Here is a 19,580-nt window from a genome sequence, read left to right as displayed (position 1 = left end):
AGCATAGGGACACTCACTGGGAACCCTGTGTTATAAAAGCTATGATGTTTTTCCTTCTCCTTTAAATCTGCCATTGAGATGCCCAGCATACCATCTTATCCTTCCTTGCCCATGAGTACTGAATACCATTTATGACTTCCCAAGGTTATAATTAAACATCATTAACAAAAATAAATGTTTTATTTCTGCTGGTAGCATTTTTGTTAGCCAGAAGATTGCTGGGCACACATTGCTCGCCAGTAGCAAGACTGTAAAATGTAGCTTTTATTTATGTCTCTGGTGTCATGAAACACATTCAGGGTCCTTTTACTTAGGCTATATAACAGTTATTCATTGATTTGCTTCACAGATAACTTTAACATAAAGGGTGAGAAATATGCATAACTGACTGGGAGGCCTCTGTCCTATTTTCCTCCTTCAAACCCTAAATATTGTTTTTTATTTATGTATTTATTTTTTTATTCTCTCATACAGTACTTCCTGATGACAATTTCCCCTCCCTTCCCCCTCTTTCCTCTCCCCTAGATCCACTCCCTCTCAGGGATATCAACTGAACATGGCATGCACAGCAAGATATAATAAACTAGGCACAAACATTCATATCAAGGCTGGGTGAGGCAACCCAGTGAGTAGAAAAGGTTCCAAGAGCAGGCAAAAGAGTCAGAGATACCTCCCACCTCCACTTTTAGGAGTCCCACAAAAACATCCAAGCTAACAACCAAAACATATATGCACAGACTCATGCAGGCTCAGTGATTGCTGCTTCAGTCTCTGTGAGCCCCTTTGAGCCCTGGTTAGTTGATTCTGTGGGCCTTTTTCTCCTGGTGTCTTCAATCCCTCTGGCTCCTACAATTCTTTCTCCCCATCTTCTGCAGAATTCCCCATGTTCTAAGGGGAGGGACTTGGTTGATGGCATTTTCCCATTTGGGCTCTCTCTTTACCTAATGTTTGGCTGTGGTATTAGATAGTGTCTTTCTTCAATATTTTATTCTCTCCTCCAGAGCTAACCTTGGGATTTTATGATAGCCATTCTTTTGATTTCTTCTAGATTCTAAAATGTCACTATGAAATGAATACATCTCAAGGTGTAATTCAGCTCAGCTTTTTAGATTATCTGGAGGAAGGGTGTGTTTCTGTACTTTTGTGATGGTCTTGTTCACACATTGATGAACACAGATGATGGAAATGCTAACTGCTAAGACCAGCTAACTCTTGGTATCTCCAAGTTTTCTGACTCAGTATGCTGTAGTGTCTGAGGTCCCTCCCTCCCCCCTGCACCTACCTCAGATGTATCTTAGCGTAGGCTATAAGACAGATTCACCTCTGCTCACTTACAGGCACACTGGTTTCCTTTATGCCCACTTGGCCCATGACTGACACCCAGACTTCTCAGATATTCCAATTCTTTGGGTAGGACACTTGTTTTGGTGATGGAAAAAACATCTGTCAGCTGTTTCCCCACTAGTATTTTCCACAGGATCATTTGAAAATGAAGGAGGCAGGGGGCTTCCCTCATAGTTGGTGCAACATGGGAGTTTAGCTTTCCTGTGTTTGGTAGACCCTTCCTGTGAAACCATCTGTCAAAACCTCTGGTTTCCTTTATGGAAAGATTTGAATGCTAAATGGATTTCATTCATGCTTAAGGAAAGTGCACACTTTTTTTCTTCTTGGATAATTTTTGTAACATGTTTTCTAGGATAGTTTAAAATCATTTACATTGTCAAGAATTTACATGAAATTTTTTGAGGTCTGCAGTTTTAGATCCTGTTCCCTTTTCATAGTAACTATTGGCACCAGGGTTTTTGACATCCTCTTCCCACCCCAGGCTTCTTGATCAATCATACCAGATGTGTTTTCATCAGAATAGACTTATACACTGACCAACATGAGGCTCACAAAAGTGGCACTCTACAAAATGGATATAAATAGTTCCAACTGACTTTTAGTTTTTTCGAAATCCTAACTCTGCCCTTTTTTTTCTCTTGATAATTTTTCTACATCACTTCATACTCCTGTATTATTTCTTTCCACCTAGGTTTCCTTTCCCAGTTTGTCCTTGAACATTTATTATTAAAGTGACATCTTCCTGCAATTTGATCATCTTTTCTTATTATGCCATTTAGTGAAATACTTGACACTATAAAATGCTCCTTCGCAAGGCTGGAGAGATAGCTCAGAGGTTAAGAGCACTGGCTGCTCTTTTAGAAATCCTGAATTCAATCCCCGACAACCACATGTTGGCTCACAATCATCTATCATAAAATCTGGTGCCCTCTTCTGACATGCAGGTAGAACACTGTATATATATAATAAAATGCTCCTTTCCAGGAACCTCTCCCACTGATGGCCAATATACAGAAGGTGTACTGTATGTGGGAAGCAGGTAAAGGGCTCTTTTTTGGGTGTGTGACATAAAGAAGGCCCCAGCACAATCTAAGTCTCTTTGTACCCCATCCTGGAGGAACCTTGAAGGTACCTAAGAAGACAGAGCTCAAAGACCAGAGATGTGTTGGCAGTCTGGGAAGGACCCTGGTCCTAGAGGTCCCCTCAAGAGACTGGACTATTTCTCAGGAGTGCTCGACACCTGCACTGGGCTTTGCACTGAGCTGGTGCTCTTCAAAAGGCCTCCGAAGAGCTGCAGTTCTTCCTCAATACAGATACGCTCTCTGATGGTTTCTCAACTTTCACTGTCTTATCTTTCCTACACTGAGTATTTTTTCTTAGATTTCTTATTTTAACTTTCACAGGGAAAAAGTTTGTTGACGATGATTCCATTTGTGTTCTGGGAATAAGCAAAAGAGACCTCCTGTTTCAACCAGTGGAACAACTGAAGAAAGAAGCTGATTTTGAGTAAGTCCATAAAATATTCCTTATCTAAATGTCATCATGAGAAGGGATGAGAACTAGCAGCTCTGAGGACAGATCCAGTGCTACTCTGGTTACCATATGGAACTCACTTATTGAACTGTCTTAGGTAATATATGAGCTTTTCTGAAGCTAGGTAAGAGTGTGTGTGTGTGTGTGTGTGTGTGTGTGTGTGTGTGTGTAACACTAGAGCAAATGTTTAAAAATAGAAGTAATAGTTTCAGCTGACCTGTGGAAATTGCTCTGTGCAGTGGGGTGTGGTGGAACAGGCCTGCAATCCCAGCACTGAGGCTGATTTAGGGCAATTCTAAATTCAAGGTCAGATTGGACAACAGGGTGAGACTTTGCTTCAAAACACTAACTATATAAAGGTCTAAGGACATTGCTGGCTGTAGAGCACTCACCTAGTTGTATGGGGCCCTAGGTTCAATCTCCAGTGACATACACGCATATATACATACACATGCATAAATACATACACAGAGACACACATGCACACACATACAGACATGGGTATACACACACACACACACACACACACACACACACACACACACACACACACACACACACACACACACAGGGTATGGTGGTGATACTTGTCATCCTAGTATTCACTTACAAACTAAAGGATGCCTGCTTAAGGTCACCCTGGGCTACATACTAAGACTTTGTCTTGAAATTAAATACAGTTGCCATAACACCCAAATTTCTTCAGGTGACCACAAAGTTCATCTTTTCAGTCCCCCAGCAGCCTGTTGCAGTCAGAAGTTGTTTTCCAGTACACATACAATACCCGATGGTTTATCTTTCTGACAGGCACCGGATCCCCAAGAAGCAGTGGTGGCTGAAACTGCGGCCTCTCATGAAGATCTTGGCCAAGTACAAGACGAGCTATGATGTGTCTGATTCAGGCAAGCTGGAGCCCTTGCATCCCAATCAGGGCACCTCCGATGGAGAACCGGCAGCCATCTGATCAAGCATGCTATCACCTGACCTACACACTTGTCCAGGGACGCCTGTAACGTTCCCCGGGGGACCATGCTTTTTGTAACATAGTTATTTATCAGCACTTTATGCAAGTATTCTTGACCAAGTATTGTCTGCAGTAATAATCAAGAGAGCACCACTTGCCATAACCACTGAGAAATGAAACCCAGCCTCATGTGCTTGATCGGGTGTCAGTTTTCTACCTGTCTTGTGCATTTTACCATGTGTGTATCTCGTGGAATTAAATATTTGGTTACAACTCCCATGGTACCCACTTTATTTTAAGTTTTAACTTAAGAGTTTGAAACCTCATGAATCTTTTTCCTTGCTACCAAGGGTTTCCTCAGAAGTTTTGTGGACAGAGGTTAGCAATGTCTCCTTAGATACTCTGGGGCAGGGGTGTAGATAGGGATTATGTAAATATAGTCATGAAAGGAGGGCAGAGAAGAACGCTATGATAAACACCAGCTGTTTGCGTTAAGTGAACGTGGGACGCCTCTGAGGCTGTACTGAAAGGGATGGGTCAGAGGACCTGAGCTTGAGGCTCACAACCCATTAAATAAGGAAAGTGTAGTGCATGCACTAGCAGAGACAGGCAGACCTCCGGAGTGCTGGCCAGTCATAGACTGCATAGTGAGAGACCCTGTGTCAAAATACAAAGCAAACAAATCAAAACATGGTGGATGATGCTTGATGAAGGACACCACAGGAAGTCTGCTGACCTCTGACCTCCACATGCTTACCTAATGCGGATTGTCATCTTTCTCACATGCTCTCCCACCTATCCGCAACTCCGACATAACAGAAACCATCTGCCCCTCCGACGTACAGTGCTGGTCTGGGACCTGAACTTATCTGGCTCTAATGCTGATGATCATCTAGGTGGAGAACATTATTAACTCCCGAGTTCTGATTTCAGTTATTTAAATGCACATCGCTACTCTTAGCTAGTTGTTCTTGTAAAATGAGATCAAGTATAGAATTTTAAAATGACAAGTGTGAACCAGTGATACATACCTTATATTCTCGATTTCAGCCCTAGTTGTACACTAAAGCCACCAAGGGGGTTTTGAAGGACAATACGACACCAGCTTCTCCAAAAGCAGTGGTTCTGAGTGGAACTTGGGCTTTCACCCCCTGAAAGACTCTAATAACTCACCATAAGGGTTAATGATGGGGTCCTAGGCAATAGCCTCTCTTCACTTCAGACCCTAAACTGAGGAGTCATCTACAAGGCAAAGCACACCTGCCTCCTGCCCCTAGTCTAGGTGTTCTCACTTCTACCTAAGGCATCCTCTAGATATCTACACAGCAGTAATGTGGAAAATTTTACAGAGGCAGGGAGTGACTTAAAAGTCAACTGTGTTTGAGGACAAAATAATAAAAGAAACAGATATTCATTGAAGACAGAGGGCAAAGGCTTGAGTTAGCATTACCGCAACTAGGTCTTGAGGGGGATGCTAACTGGAGAGCCCTGTGGGACTCAAATCTGCACTTTGCTTCAGGCCTGTGGTGTGATCACACACGCACCATGCAGATTCTATGTTTGTTCTTGTGTTCCTTCTAAAAAATGATTTATTCTGTGTGTATGAATGTTTGCCTGCATGTATGCCATGCATCAAATGCATTCAGTGTTTGCTCTTCGGATCCAGAAGAGGACATCAGATTCCCAGAAACAAGTTACAGATGGTAGTGAGATGCTATATGGGTTCTGAGAACTTAACCCTGGACTCCTGCAAGAGCAGCAAGTGCTTTTAGCTGCTGAGCTATTTCTCCAAATGAATATTCATTCATTCTTTCTTTTTTTTTTTTTTTTTTGGTTTTTCAAGACGGGGTTTCTCTGTGTAGCTTTGGAGCCTGTCCTGGTACTTGCTCTGGAGACCAGGCTGGCCTCGAACTCACAAAGATCCGCCTGCCTCTGCCTCCGCCTCCGAGTGCTGGGATTAAAGGCGTGCGCCACCAAAGCCCTGCCTCTTTTTTTTTTTTTTTTTTTTTTTTTTTTTTTTTTAAGAACGACTTTTACTTTTAAAATACATGGTCTAGGCTTAGTAACATTTCAAAATTTTAATTTGTTCACCTTTGTCACTGATGCATGATAATTTTAATTAATTTCGTCATAGTCACAGTATTTCCTTAAGAGTTTCTGCTCAACTTGTAGGTCAATAAACATCTTTGGTCAGATTTTTAATATGATACAACTATGACTTTTGGAACAACACTCAAACAGTAACACTTGTGATCATTCAAAATAAATTCAGTTCAGAGGCTTAGTTTTTAAGGGTCTCTGATTTCTTACATATACTCAGAAATGTGCAAGACTCATTATCTTATGAGCCAGGATGGGTCTTTGGCAATTTTTGAGTTCTCTGGTCCGAGTATAGCCAGGCCATGTGTGCTCTTCCCGATGCCAAGGTACCTACAAGGGAGATGGCACATTGGACTGTTTTCTAGTTGAAGCATTTTTAGTGGTCAACAGGGGGGCTTTACCTTTCTGAGTTTCCCTTCCCCCAGCTAACCCAGACAGCCAGGGCACACATACTCACTTATGGCTCACAGAGGTCAGTTTGTCATGGCTGACAGCAAAGAGCTGTTCTCGGTATGCCTGCTTCATCTCATCGGAGAGGCCATACAAGAAGTGGTCCATTCCTAAAAGTTAAACCACAGGTATGGCTAGGGAGATGGCTTGTACAGGGACCTCTGTGCTCAAAGTATAGCGGGGACACTCATGTCACTTTATGACACTGTATGTTCTTTAATCAAAAAGGTTACATGGGCAAGAAAGATCAAACTTGACATCCATCTCTACAAAATAGTACCAAACCCATTATAAACTGCCTTTTCCAGGAGTATGGATGAAGAATCAGTACAGGTCACATGGGTAGGAGTACCACAAATACAAGCATTATTGAATGATGAGGTGGCCAGTCTTGTGCTGTGTCAAAATGTCTTCATTTACCCCAACTAGCTGTCAGATCCCGAGAGCCAAGATACAAATGGGTGTGAACTCCCAGAGTCAGATGCTAAGCTCCAGACCCACATCTTTAGCAGGAGCAATAATCACTCTTACTTGCTGAGCCTTGTATCACTCCACCCACCTTGGTTTTTGAGGAAGACCCTTCTTCACCAGCCTAGAGTGAAGTGTGTGTGTGGCAGTCTGACTGGTGAGCCTCAAGGATCTACCTGTCCTCAACTTCCTAGTGTTGAGATTATGAGGTACCTACCACCGTGCCTGGCTTTTTACGTGGATTCAACGCAGGTCTGATTTGCTGTTTAACTCATACTTTACTGATGAAGCTGTTTTTAAGGTCAATGTCCAGGTCTTCAAGTGTGAACACACAGGACAGAGAGATGGGAGAAACTGCAAGAACACAGTTGCTACTGTGTTTCATTCATGTGAGTCAGAGACACATGACTAAGAAAACTGTCTGGAATTCTGCCCCCAGGGGAAAAGCATGCACCCAGGTTACTAGGATTTAGAATACCTTTATCCGATGGAGCAACAGGAGAATCCACGGCAGAGAAAACGGAAAGCTTGGCTTCATCGATGTCCTGCTGTGTGAACTTTCCAGATTTAGCCCAATCTATGGCCTTCCCAAAAGACTGGAGTGTTTCTATGGAGTTTGGATCCCTGGAACCCAAAGAGTCAGCACTGAAGCATTATATTGGGGGTGGCTGGGGGGGGGATCCATGATAATCATGCAAGTTTAACAGCTCTAATTTTTTCCTGATAGTCAATGCCTCTGGAGAAATGTAAATCTGATCCAGGAAGACTGATGACACACTCCCTCTATATTTAATACCACAGTCACCTGCTTACCTCACTGCTCAACTATGACTTCATCTTAGAGGGGAAGTTACATGGATGGTGGTGGTGGGGGGGTCAGGAATACTAAGGCATTATAGAAGAGCCATGGAGACGATACACATTAAACTAGCCCTTACTTTCCCAGGACAGACTCAGTATAAGCCAGAAGTGAGCTAGAGTTGGGGGAATTTCTGGAGTACTTTCTTGTGCCAAAAGCTCTTCTTAGCTTTTTAGGTTCACTATGGAAGACCTGAGATTTGTCAGTGGGACTCTCCCTGTCTAAAGTGCAGTTCTGTGAGACAGTCAGGGACAAGGGGAATGACATCAGTGGCAAGCCCTGTTCTTAGCACATTGGCATACAATGCTTCAGGAAATAGTGCCTGAGAGACTAACACTTACAGAAAATGGTAACAGACTCACACCTGTGAAAACCCATCAGAAGGTTCCCCCAACGGAAGAAAGTTCAGAACCCATTCTACCAAAAGATGCTAATTATGAAGCTAGAGTTGTGTCTAATTTATACAACAACACAGCCCTTATACCACTGTGTCTGCGCCTTGCCACAAGAAAGATATAGTGGTTAGTTGACCAAGATGAGGACCAAATAAACAGATGTAACCTTCGTTGCACTAATGTTCACATAGACCTGTGACATCGTGATGAACAGAGCCAGTGGCTGGGAAACATGACAACCCAGAAACTCACCTGTAAGAGTACAGTGTGAAAATCCCACTGTGGCTGAGTTTAGCACCTCCACCATAAGCACCTCCCTTTTCTCGAATTTCTGTATGCAAGAATTTAGCCGTCATTAAACGGGCAAGGATCTTAAGGCTGTAATGAAGGGAGCAGAAAAACAAGTTAGAGCATGCCTCATAGGAAGTATAGCATAAAACCAATGTCAGAAATGGGGTGGACAACTGAAAAGGAAAATACAGTCTGGTTAGGTTGTAAGGTCCCTCTTCCACGGCATTCTGCCTCCTCTATCAGGGAGGGCCTTTCTAAACTTCTGAGGTAGGGCAGAGCACGGAGTCTAACCATTCCTCAGAGGAATCTCCAACTGCCTCTGGTTTCCAGATGCCCTTGCTTTCAGAGATGGATCAGTCTAGGTTGCTGCCACTTCAGGGCTTCAGGACAGCCTTCCATTCTCCTCAGGGATCTGTCCCTCTGCAGGACTCCTAGTGTACACCAACCATGTACCACACTATCTGTCACTTTCAAAATTCCCTGCAACTCTCCCATGTTGTACACCATGTCACCTAGATAGCTAATATTGACTGTCAGATTGAGGGGACACATAGGTGAAGGAGTTTCCAGACCGAGTTCAGTGCCTTGGGAAAACTGAACCTGAATGTGGGCAGCACTGTCCCATGGGCTGGGGGCACAGACTGTATAAAGGGAGAGTGTGAACTGAGCAACAGCATCCCCTGCTCTCTGCTTCCTGGCTGTGGACACAACATGAGCTGCTTCAGGGTCCTGCTGCCATGGCTTCCTCATCCTGATAGAATGCAGCTTCCAACCTTGAACCATAATAAACCCTCCCTTCCATAGTGACTAATACACTATTTTGCTTTTTCTTCCTGGTGGCTTTATGGCCTTGTTAACGTCCTTGCTGATATTCTACAGGGTGACCTGTGTGTGTGTGTGTGTGTGTGTGTGTGTGTGTGTGTGTGTGTGTGTGTGTGTGTGTGTATGTGTGCGCACGCACATGTAAGTGAACATATGTGTGTGTCTCAAATGCAAGCACATGGGTTCATTCTACATTTATCAGACAGTTTTAATATTTAATAACTGTTAGCACAGTAAGTTGATCACTTTGAAGGACATTTGCATTTATGGGCACAAGTACGCTGCCACATACAGGACTGCTTAGGGATAGAAACAATTCACAACAATAACTGCCCACAATACTGGGCATTTTATTGATAAAGGTGCTGTTTATGGGCCACTGGTGGAGTGTGCTTTGTTCTGCATATGAGCTCTTGCTGACTGGCACAGTCAGAGCATGCAGGAGACAGACTAATACAATGTAACACAGGGTCCAGTGTGTGAAGCTAGTGCAAACTTTGTGAGCACAAAGCATCCCTTACCCCTATTCCACTCACCTGTAGACCTGTGTGTGTGTGTGTGTGTGTGTGTGTGTGTATGTGTGTTTGTGTGTGTGTTTGTGTGTGTGTTTGTGTGTGTGTGTGTGTGTATGTGTGTGTGTGCAAGAAATCAATGGTATCTTCCTCCCTCCCTCAGTCTCTGTAAAAAGCATCCCTTACCCCTATTCCACTCACCTGTAGACCTGTGTGTGTGTGTGTTTGTGTGTGTGTGTGTGTGTGTATGTGTGTGTGTGTATGTGTGTGTGCAAGAAATCAATGGTAAGTATCTCCCTCCCTCCCTTAGTCTCTGTACAAAGCATCCCTTACCCCTATTCCACTCACCTGTAGATCTGTGTGTGTGTGTGTGGGGGGGCAGAAATCAATGGTAAGTATCTCCCTCCCTCGATCAGTCTCTGTATTATAAATCACATCAGTAAACTGTCATATGCTGCTTGCATTTCCTGAGAGCTGACTAGGCACAGGGTAGGCTCCCTTGTCTTAGACTTGAGAGTATTTATTTCAAGTGTCCTCTAAGATCTATTGCCCTGTGGCAATGTTCTCTGCCCCAACCCCCACACCCTGTAGCAAGGAGAAAAGAGAAGAGTCTAATGGGCATTAAAAACACCATGCCCTGAGAACAGCTAAGCCTGATGCTCACACATGGGGATAACACTGCCAACACTTTGAATCTGGACTCCAGTTGACAGCTTCAGCAGTGCTTATCCAGTCACTTTGCCTGCATATTGTGGGTGCAGGATTTGATACTCTGCTATCAACCACTTGCTATTTGTTCTTTTACTTCTAATTGCTATATGCTACTTATTGATCTCATTCATTTGTAACTGAAAGTTCAGCTATCATGGCCATTCTTCTGACAGAAAGTTCTTTATTGTTGGAAGTAGGGCTTCTCACTGAGCCTGGAGTACACTGATCTGGCTAGTCTGATTGGTCAATGAGCTCTGGAAGTCTGCCCATCTCTTGCCTCTGTGGCACTGGGGTTATAGATGCCACCACATCTGGCTTTTCCGTGGGTACTGGGAATCTCACCTCAGGTCTTTGCCCACTACCAACAAAGCCATCTCCCCAGGCAGTCCCCTTTCTACTTTCTAACATGCTAGATGAACAATTTTATTCCCATCTAGATGTCAGAGAGGGGATGCACTTCTACCCTTCCTCCTACCTGGCATGATCAGGATCAGCATAGGGGACTGTTCTGACACACTCGCCAACGTAATTCACAGGGAAGGGCAACACGAAATGTGTCTTCATCTGGCACGGTTTGAAGGTGGGGTCCTGAGGGACAGAGACAGGCCGATGGGTCAGGCTGCACAACCAAATATGGCTCACAGGTAGGAAAGCCAGTCAGCACCTTCCCAACATCTCCTTCTCCATGGGAGTCACTAGTGAGGTTCTGCTAAGGCCAGCACAGCAGAAAGTCACATAACAACAGTACACTTAGGAACTAACAAGAATCCTCACATTTGGCAAGCTGCATTAAAATGCAATTACTATTAAACAAAAAGCATTCCAGAATGCAGCTGATTTTCCAGGAACACATTAAACTGCTCTATTCTACAAAGACCCAGACCAAGCAGCATCATTGTAGAAACCAATGAGTATAAAGGGACCAATGCCACTGCCTAACTGAGGTGGCTGCTGTGACTTAAACAGGATCGACTACATTAAAATGAGGGTAAACTGAAGAGTGATGAGACCATGTGGCAGAATAAGTAGAGGCTTATTTTCCCAGGAGAAAAAGCTCAGGGTGGCAATGGCAAGGGACAGTGAGTCCCCACATCTAAGGTTGCGGTTCAGTCCTGGAAAGGCCCACTAGAAGAATGCTGATAATCGGAGTGTGCTTGGTCACACAGTAAGGAGCCTGATAGCCTGTGGTCACTTACTGTTATCAGCTTTCTGATGATCTGGGAGCCGTTAACATGGGCACCGCCATCGGGACCATTGTGTGTAGGTTTCTGAAAAGTGCGAAAGAGAAACTTCCTTGAAATTGTTAAGAAGGTATGGACATTGTAAAGTTCACAGGGTTCCTTACATGGGTTAGCTAAGGCAGACAGGCTTCATGTAAAGAAGTGAAATTTTAAGCATATTTTTCAAATAGTCAATGAATAAAGCTACTTTACAGTCATAAAACTGTCTTTCAGAGCTAGTGAGATGACTCAATGGACCTGGACCCTCAAAGTGGAAAGCAGCAACCAACTCCTACAAGTTGTCTTCTGATCTTCACATACATACTTCACATGCTCACACACATATTCACACAGAAATCAATGTAACAGCAACAACAACAAAAATGATAGTTTCTGTAGTTTCCAAAGTATGAGGTTAGGGCAACATGACAGAGGGCCAAAGGAGCAGTGGGCCACCTCCGTGTGGTCTCTCGTCATAGGGTGGTGAAGAGGACAAAGACACAGGGAGACAAAGTGACAAATTGAAGAAGGGACATGTGAACCACAGCAGAGAGGACACTAAAATAATTCCTGTAAGATCTGCAAAGTGTCAACCTTCTGCAGTGACAAGTAAAGCTTCTAGGGATTCGGCCTCAAAAGACAACAAACCTTTGTAAAGCAACTGGACTGATAAGATTATCATCGACAAGTATCCAAGAACAAAATCACAATGAAAAGGCTTTTTACCAACTTGTGTCTGATTCCAAGCTTAACAAAATGCAGGGAACAACTGAACCAGATCAAGGTTTTTGGTTCTTTTTATGCTACTACATCCCAGGCCAAAGTCTGTTCTTCCCTATCAGGAGAAAGCTCACCTCTAAGCACGAACAAAATTACATGGTGTAGGGTCCAAGACCAAACCACGGGTCTGAATTCACTTAACTAGGTTGATTAAGTCATTTATTCCTCCCATGCACCTGTCTCTCCAACTATGAATATAAGGATATCAATATCTCATGTTATTGAGAACAGGTGACATGGTTTCTGTTACCTCGACAATATGTGGGCGGACAGGTTTCCGTTCCTTTTTGCTGCGGCCAACATTCCTAAGGAAGTTTTCCACCTCTTTCTCTGCCTGGAGCATCTGCTGAGGGGTGGCATTCACTGAGCATCTGCAGAGAAGAATCATGTACATGTAAAACCATCTAACTAAAAACTTTTTTTTTACTAACTTGTCACATTTTTGTATAAATGACACAGAAATATGAAGTGATTAGCATTGTTTTTGTTATAAAATGCAAAAAAAAAATGTTCAAATGAAACAGCATCCAGATGTAGAGCTCAACAGCTGTCTCATTCTCTAGAGTAGCTTTACCATCAGTGTGGTTGATGGGACATACATGTCACTGCTTCCCAGCTGTTAACGAAGAAAACACTTTCTGAAGAGCATGGACACTAACAGCTTCCACCAATGCCTTCAGTTTTATAACAGAGTGTAGAAAACTTAAAAAAAAAAAAAAAAAAAAAAAAAAAAAACATGACTATCCACAAAAGAATTCTACAGTCTGAAACTACAAACTTGTTGCTAAAGTAGAGAAACAAGAACAAAAATTATGTATACATATCTTACACGTATTATGTATAGGCACATGTGTACAGGTGCCCATGGAGGCCAGAAGACATTGGATTCTCTGGAGCTGGAGTTACAAGCAGTTGTGGGCTGCTCAGTGTGGGTGCTGGGAACTGAACTCCAGTCCCCTGCAACAGCAGCAAATGCTCTTAACTGCTGAGCTATCTCACCAGCCCCATAAATCAGAAATTAAAGGTGCCAAAAACATTGTAAAACATCCTTTTACGAAACTCCTCCAAAGATTATGCATGCTTCCCCCCTTTGGTGTTAAATTCACAGCAGTCACTCTTGAATTAATACTATGTATGGGCTCTACACTTATGATTGTATATATATTGTCAATTTTATTACATGTAAGAAACTCGAAAAGATGGTTTTATGGAGAAGGAAGCAGACAATCTAAGTGGTGAAATTCCCCAGGCTATTCTTGGGTGTTATGGTGAATGCTGGCTAAGCTAGTATAGGGTGTCAGGGTAAATACAGGACGAAGCCAGCCTAGGGTATAGATGAATGCTACAGTGTAAAATGAATTCTGCAGAAAGTTAGCCTGGGATGTAAGAATGAATACCTGGCCAGGCTGGCCTGGGGCATTATGGTAAATGATGGACTAACTAAAGCCTGAGGTGTAAAGGTGAATTCATCTGGCCTGGGGTGAAAGGGAAGGAAATGAAAGCCGAAGGCTGGAGCACTGGTGACAACTAGGCCCTACGCCTGCCAGCTAGTCTGCCATGTGGCATCTGTTAGTGATTATCAAGAACTGACTGGAGAAAGGTACCAGGAATCTATGCAAAACAGTAGCTTTAATTACACATGTTCTTATTAATCATCAGTGAATACCAAATCAAGATAAGTGGTAGCAAGACATTGCAAGTAAATTACTGATAATTCATTTTTATTCATGCTCAAGTCTGAGTGTGCAAAACTAATTTTAATGTACACAAACTGCTACAAGACACTGGTTGTCCTGGCTAGTTTGTCAACTTGACACAGGCTAGAGTCAAACGAAATGAGAAAACCTCAATTGAGAAAAACCCCTCCATAAGATCCAGCTGTAAGGCATTTTCCTAATTAGTGATTAATGGGGGAGGGCCCAGTCCATTGTAGGTGGTGCCATTCCTGGGCTGGTGGTCCTGGGTTCCGTAAGAAAGCAGGTTGAGCAAGCCTTGATGAGCAAGCCAGAAAGGAGCACCCTCCATGGACATACCAGTCCTTGCCTCCAGCTTCCTGCCCAGTTTGAATTCCTGTCTTGATTTCCTTCAGTAGACTGTGTGACTCTGGATACGTAAGCCAAATAAAGCCTTTTCTCCCCAAGTTGCTTTTGGCCATGGCGTTTCATCACAGCAACAAAAACCCTAATAGGATGCCAGTCTTGAGCAAGATGACCTTCCCTAGGTCTCACTGATTCCTTGTTTATGAAATACTTTTAGAAGCAAAAAACTTTTCATTTGGTACCCTACGTCTACTTTGCAGTTCTAGACTTAAATTAGTTGCTTTCTTCTCCACTTCACCCAACTTTTATTAAATTAAAATGCTATTCTTTTCACTTCCACAAAGCATTATTTTAAAATCTAGAAGCAATCCTGTAAGTTGACACCCACACCAGCACACTTTCTGTTTTGAAGATAAAATCAGGTAATTACATCTTCAAATTAAAAATACTGAAAAATGACACCTCATAAGATGGTGTGAATCATAAGATCTGTTTAGAAACAATCGGGGCACCCACCTCATGTTATCACAATTTAGTAGATATTTCTTGATCCGGGGGAGTTTTCTCAGGATAGGCTTGATGTCTGTCATTTCTGCAATTCTTTTCATCAACCTCACCTGAACCAAAGAGGGCAGATACTGAGTTAGACCACACTGACAGCCAATACATTGAACAATTCAAACAAATTGTTGGTGATAGCCGTGGTGCTTGGGGTGAGAAAAGTCCTCCATGGATACATGTACTTGAACACTTGGTCCCTGATGGTGGCACTGCTTGGGAAGATTTTAGACCTCCTTGGAAGCAGCCTTACCGGAGGGGCTATGTAACTAGGGGTGGGCTTCCTGTTCTCTCTCTCTCTGCTTGCTGAGTATGGAGGAAAATGTGGCCTCTGTTTCTGTCTCCTGTTGCCGTGCCTTTCCCTCCATCGTGGACTCTATCCCTCTGGAACCACAAAATAGATCTCTTCTTCCTCAAATTGCCTTTGGTTATGGTATTTTATCACAGTAGCAGGAAAATAACTAATACAGGAATATTTGTGATTCTCTCGAATTTGGCAGTTACAGAAAAGTATGTTTACAGAGCATAGCCATTTTTTTGGCACCTTGTAATGTCTGTTAGTAGTAGTTTCTTAGTTTCAAGTTGTCTGTTTCTTCTCTGGACAGGTCTGAAATGCAAACATCCCTAATACAGGTCCTGACTGGCCACTGGATATGTTCTGGTTCTGGGTGCACATGTGTGTTTACTGCCAGCATAATTTAGGTGGTGTTGAGGGAATGTACAGAACAAAGAGGAAAGTGAGTCCAAACAAACATTTTCCTCCATGAAGTCTTCGAATTAGAAATCAGAATTAAGCCAGGCAGTGGTGGTGAATGTCTTTAATCCCAGCACTCAGGAGGCAGACACAGGTAAATATCTGAATTTGAGGCCAGCTTGGTCTACAGAAGTGAGTTCCAGGACAGTCAAGGATACAAAGAGAAAGCCTGTCTGTGTATGCAAAACTCATAACAAAACAAAACAAATCAGAATGAAGTTAGAAAGTTAGCCTTCTGATTTAGGTGTGTGTGTCTGTGCACATATATGTATTTTCATGGTCATGTTGTGCAAACATGCATGTATGGAGGCCAGAGGACAACTTCAGCTGTCATTCCTCAGGATCCACACACCTTTTTTATGAGACAGAGTCTCTCACTGGCCTGGGACTCCTGAAGTAGGCTAGGGTGATTGGCCAGCAATCCTCAGGGATCCAGCTACCTCTGGCTTTTTGGCACTGGTATTACAAGCCACCAAGCCCGGCTTTTAGAAAGTTATTACCAGAGAACATTGCCAATTCCAGGAAGCCTTACCCATCCCAAACAAGCACCTGCCCTGGCTGGTGCCCACCTGATCCATCCCACCGAAGGTCTCCTGCAAGTCTCCTGAAGGTGTGAGCGTCTTGCTCGCTCTGAGAGATGCGTAGAGATGCCCCGAGTCTGGAATACCATTGGAGAGCTCCTGAGCAGTCATCTTCACCAACACTTTGAAGTGCTCTTCTTCTTCAAAGCATGGGCTGAAAAACACAGGGAAGTCTTAAAGACCACCCTAAATCCACTTTCATAGTGCAGCAAGGTTATTGCCGAGTAACGCAGTAGCTTTCAAAATTTTCTATGTGCTTAGGAATTAATAACGTGTAAAATCGGACTAGAATTGACAAGTGAAGAAAATCTCTTGGTAAAGCACTTCAGAATTAGGTATGTCCAACTCCCACTTATTAATATACAGCGGAAGTAGAGTTACTTGTTAAATATTTCACTCCACAGATGCATCATGTCCGGCAGGTTCCGTTCCAGGCAAAGAGATGAAAATAGCACACCCTATACCACCAAGGAAAAATACAAGAGATGAAATTAACCATGGTGCCATTAAAAATAAGGACACTGTAGAGACAAACCTTTGACTAGAGCCATGACGGAGAGTGGAAGGCTACCTGCTCATACGTATCCAGCTGTGAGTCATCAGGGAGCACATATGGCGAAACAGTCATGCCTCCTGTCTTCAACTCAATCTGCTGGGCTTGCTCTCTGTAGTCAAGGATGCCACAACCCAGCCTGGTGAGGAAAGAAATGCCTGAGTTACCAGAGCTTCCTATCATTTTCAAAAACTGCACAGATTATACATGCTAATTGAGAACCACAACTCTCCATATCTCCCATATACTTCAATGTTCCTGAATGCATGTTAGCAGATATAAACCTCTACACAGCTCATGTGCCCACTCACTGAGGTACAAATCCACTTCTCCATGTGGAACTCATGTCCAGCATCCAGGATGCTAGACACCAGCAGTTAAGTGTCAGTTGCTAAAGGTAACAGGATAAATGCGCTTTTATAGCCTTTAGCTAGTACAGTTTTCTTGAAAGTTCTCTTCCCCCTAAATATTTTCACACATATTTCATTTGTTCAAATATCTGGGAGGGACCTGAGAAATATGTGCAGAAATTCTCTGTGTACTGATGTATCCAGAAGAAACATTATCAATCTGAGTGCAGTGCACTAGTGTGTGCTGTCCCTGGAAACTGATTTTAAAGGACAAAACACTGGGAGTTTTGTTTAAAATGGTTGAAAATTGAGACAGAACTTCCTAAAAGTCAAAGATGCATTTTCTATGCAGGCCAATCCTCAGCCAGCATATAGGCTCCAGAGCCAGGCAGCATTTGGAACACTCAAGCAACTTTAACTTCATAAAGTATATGTTGGACAGAGGGGAGGGGCCCAGCCACTGTGCTTGGTGGTTTAGGTTTCCTCTACTTTTTCTTTTATTTTATTATTTTTTGTGTATAAGTATTTGCCTGCATGAATGTCCTGGTGCCTATTGAGACCAGAGGAAAACATCAGAATCCCTGGAACTGGATTTATAGACAGTTTTGTGAGCCACCATGTGGATGCTGGGAATAGAACCTGGGACCTCTAGAAAAGCAGCAAGTGCTGCTGAGCTATCTCTCTAGCTTTAGTTTCCCTTTATCGTCCTATAATAGGAGAGGAAGTCTGCAGCAGTTAATCCTCATCATGCAAATGTCAAGAAAAACTCCACATACAATTTCTAATCTGTGCACACACTGGCCTTTGGGGGAAAACAGTCAGTGCAGAGTTGGCTCAGGAGAAAAACAGAGATGAGGAGGAGGCTGTCTACTTGGACAGACAGTCCTCAGGCTACAGTTTTCCTTACACTGCAATGTTCTTCATTCCTGACTAAGTGGAGTCCCCTTCCTTCAAGATCTTTGGTGATCGTTCTGAACAGATGTCTTCAAAAGCATTATTCACCTCTCTAGATTCATATTTTAATGTAATATATTTAAAATAAGAAAATATGTCCATAAGAAAACAAATAGCACTGTGCATGCTGTGACAAACACTAAGTTTTAAAAACAAAATAATTCCCTGGCTGGCGACACCCATCAGGCATGAACATAATACAAATACTCAAAGGACACACACACACACACACACACACACACACACACACACACACACACACTGTAAAAAAATATGTTGAACAGCATGGATATGCATCTATTATGCTCTACAACTCACTTGGTCAGCACATTGCAGAAGAGAGGCACATAGGGCCTCAGTTCCTCTGGTAGGGTGTTTAAGCTGGAAAAGGCTCGGAAATACACCACGCCATTGGTGGGCTGGGGGCAGTACTGCACAGGGATGTCTCCAGCTGGAAAACAAAAGCAATCCTTTGGTTTAATTAATAAAATCTGAATGAATGGATTTTTCATTGTTTTTGAAGCAGGGTCTCATGTACATAAGGCTGTCCTCAAACAAATGTTTATGGAAGGATGGCCTTGAGCTCTTGGTTCCTCCTGCTGGAATTACAGGTAGGGGGTCCTCACACCTGGTCTAAGTGGTGCTAGGGATGGAACCCAGGACTCTGTGCATGCTGGGCAGGAGAGCTCTCAGCCAACTGAGCTACATCTGCAGCCCCTAATCATTCTTTAAGAAATCACACTACTGCTTTTCGAGGATGCAGGTTTAAAAGCTGCAAGAGCACGGTGCTCATTTTGGTACACATCTCCTCACTGCACTTTCATTACAGCTCGAAACAGAATCACTGCAGCAGAAGGTAATTGCTGTTTGCTGAAGCACCGGGATGGGAAATGATCATGTTTCTCGGATTTCACAGCTAATTTCAGCAGCATCTCACTGTCAGTTTCACCTGTATCTGACTCCTATACTGACAGCTTTCCTTCATCAACATGCTTGAGTCCTCTTTGATGGCCCTTCCCACAACACCTGACTTCATTGTTGCAACTCTATTATGTTGCTGGTCCCCACTCCCACCCTTCAGGAGCAGAGTATAATGTCCTGTCCTCCACAAGCCCTCATTATATCTTAGGACAACATGACTTTAGGGCATCTCCGCATCTCTGGAGTAAGTTTCCTAGATTCTGTTTTATGTATCCCCACCCAACATAATGTCCTATACTGAAAAAGGAATGAAAACATTTGTTGCTGATTTATTGTCTCTATTTCTTGAGATTCACTTATAAATAAAAATATAAGAGGGTTGGGGTGATTACTCCATAGTTAAAAGGCCTGCCTCACAAGC

General features: G+C 43.1%; 2 protein-coding genes and 1 long non-coding RNA gene across 6 annotated transcripts in view; 1 reads left to right on the top strand and 2 right to left on the bottom strand.

Annotated features, from left to right (window-relative positions):
* The window catches only part of Pfkp (phosphofructokinase, platelet), a 64,239-nt gene extending 60,121 nt beyond the window's left edge, over positions 1 to 4,118 (top strand). For all 3 annotated transcript variants that reach the window (XM_027405083.2, XM_027405082.2, XM_035442847.1), the window contains 2 exons: positions 2,748 to 2,850; positions 3,685 to 4,118. In XM_027405083.2, coding sequence (XP_027260884.1) covers positions 2,748 to 2,850; positions 3,685 to 3,841 — 260 coding nt within the window. In that variant the 3' untranslated portion in view covers positions 3,842 to 4,118. The remainder of the gene's footprint in view (positions 1 to 2,747; positions 2,851 to 3,684) is intronic.
* On the bottom strand, positions 4,109 to 5,689 carry LOC118238603. The gene is made up of 2 exons (XR_004769352.1): positions 4,873 to 5,689; positions 4,109 to 4,733 (listed from the first exon to the last, which is right to left on the bottom strand). It is a non-coding gene; the product is annotated as an uncharacterized LOC118238603 (long non-coding RNA).
* Positions 5,690 to 5,904: 215 nt separating this feature from the next.
* Positions 5,905 to 19,580, bottom strand: part of Pitrm1 (pitrilysin metallopeptidase 1) — a 31,609-nt gene continuing 17,933 nt past the window's right edge. For both annotated transcript variants that reach the window (XM_027405080.2, XM_027405081.2), the window contains exons 16-27: positions 18,557 to 18,689; positions 16,953 to 17,073; positions 16,763 to 16,839; positions 16,370 to 16,535; positions 15,005 to 15,105; positions 12,700 to 12,820; positions 11,646 to 11,717; positions 10,925 to 11,037; positions 8,366 to 8,491; positions 7,338 to 7,483; positions 6,399 to 6,501; positions 5,905 to 6,271 (exon numbers count right to left, since the gene is read on the bottom strand). In XM_027405080.2, the coding sequence (XP_027260881.1) occupies positions 6,178 to 6,271; positions 6,399 to 6,501; positions 7,338 to 7,483; positions 8,366 to 8,491; positions 10,925 to 11,037; positions 11,646 to 11,717; positions 12,700 to 12,820; positions 15,005 to 15,105; positions 16,370 to 16,535; positions 16,763 to 16,839; positions 16,953 to 17,073; positions 18,557 to 18,689 (1,373 nt within the window). In that variant the 3' untranslated portion in view covers positions 5,905 to 6,177. The remainder of the gene's footprint in view (positions 6,272 to 6,398; positions 6,502 to 7,337; positions 7,484 to 8,365; positions 8,492 to 10,924; positions 11,038 to 11,645; positions 11,718 to 12,699; positions 12,821 to 15,004; positions 15,106 to 16,369; positions 16,536 to 16,762; positions 16,840 to 16,952; positions 17,074 to 18,556; positions 18,690 to 19,580) is intronic.

This window comes from Cricetulus griseus, chromosome 3, assembly GCF_003668045.3.
Source record: "Cricetulus griseus strain 17A/GY chromosome 3, alternate assembly CriGri-PICRH-1.0, whole genome shotgun sequence".
In the NCBI taxonomy this organism is placed as follows: domain Eukaryota; kingdom Metazoa; phylum Chordata; class Mammalia; order Rodentia; family Cricetidae; genus Cricetulus; species Cricetulus griseus.
Note: the sequence above shows the minus strand (reverse complement) of the source record. Positions and strands in the feature narration are given on the sequence as shown.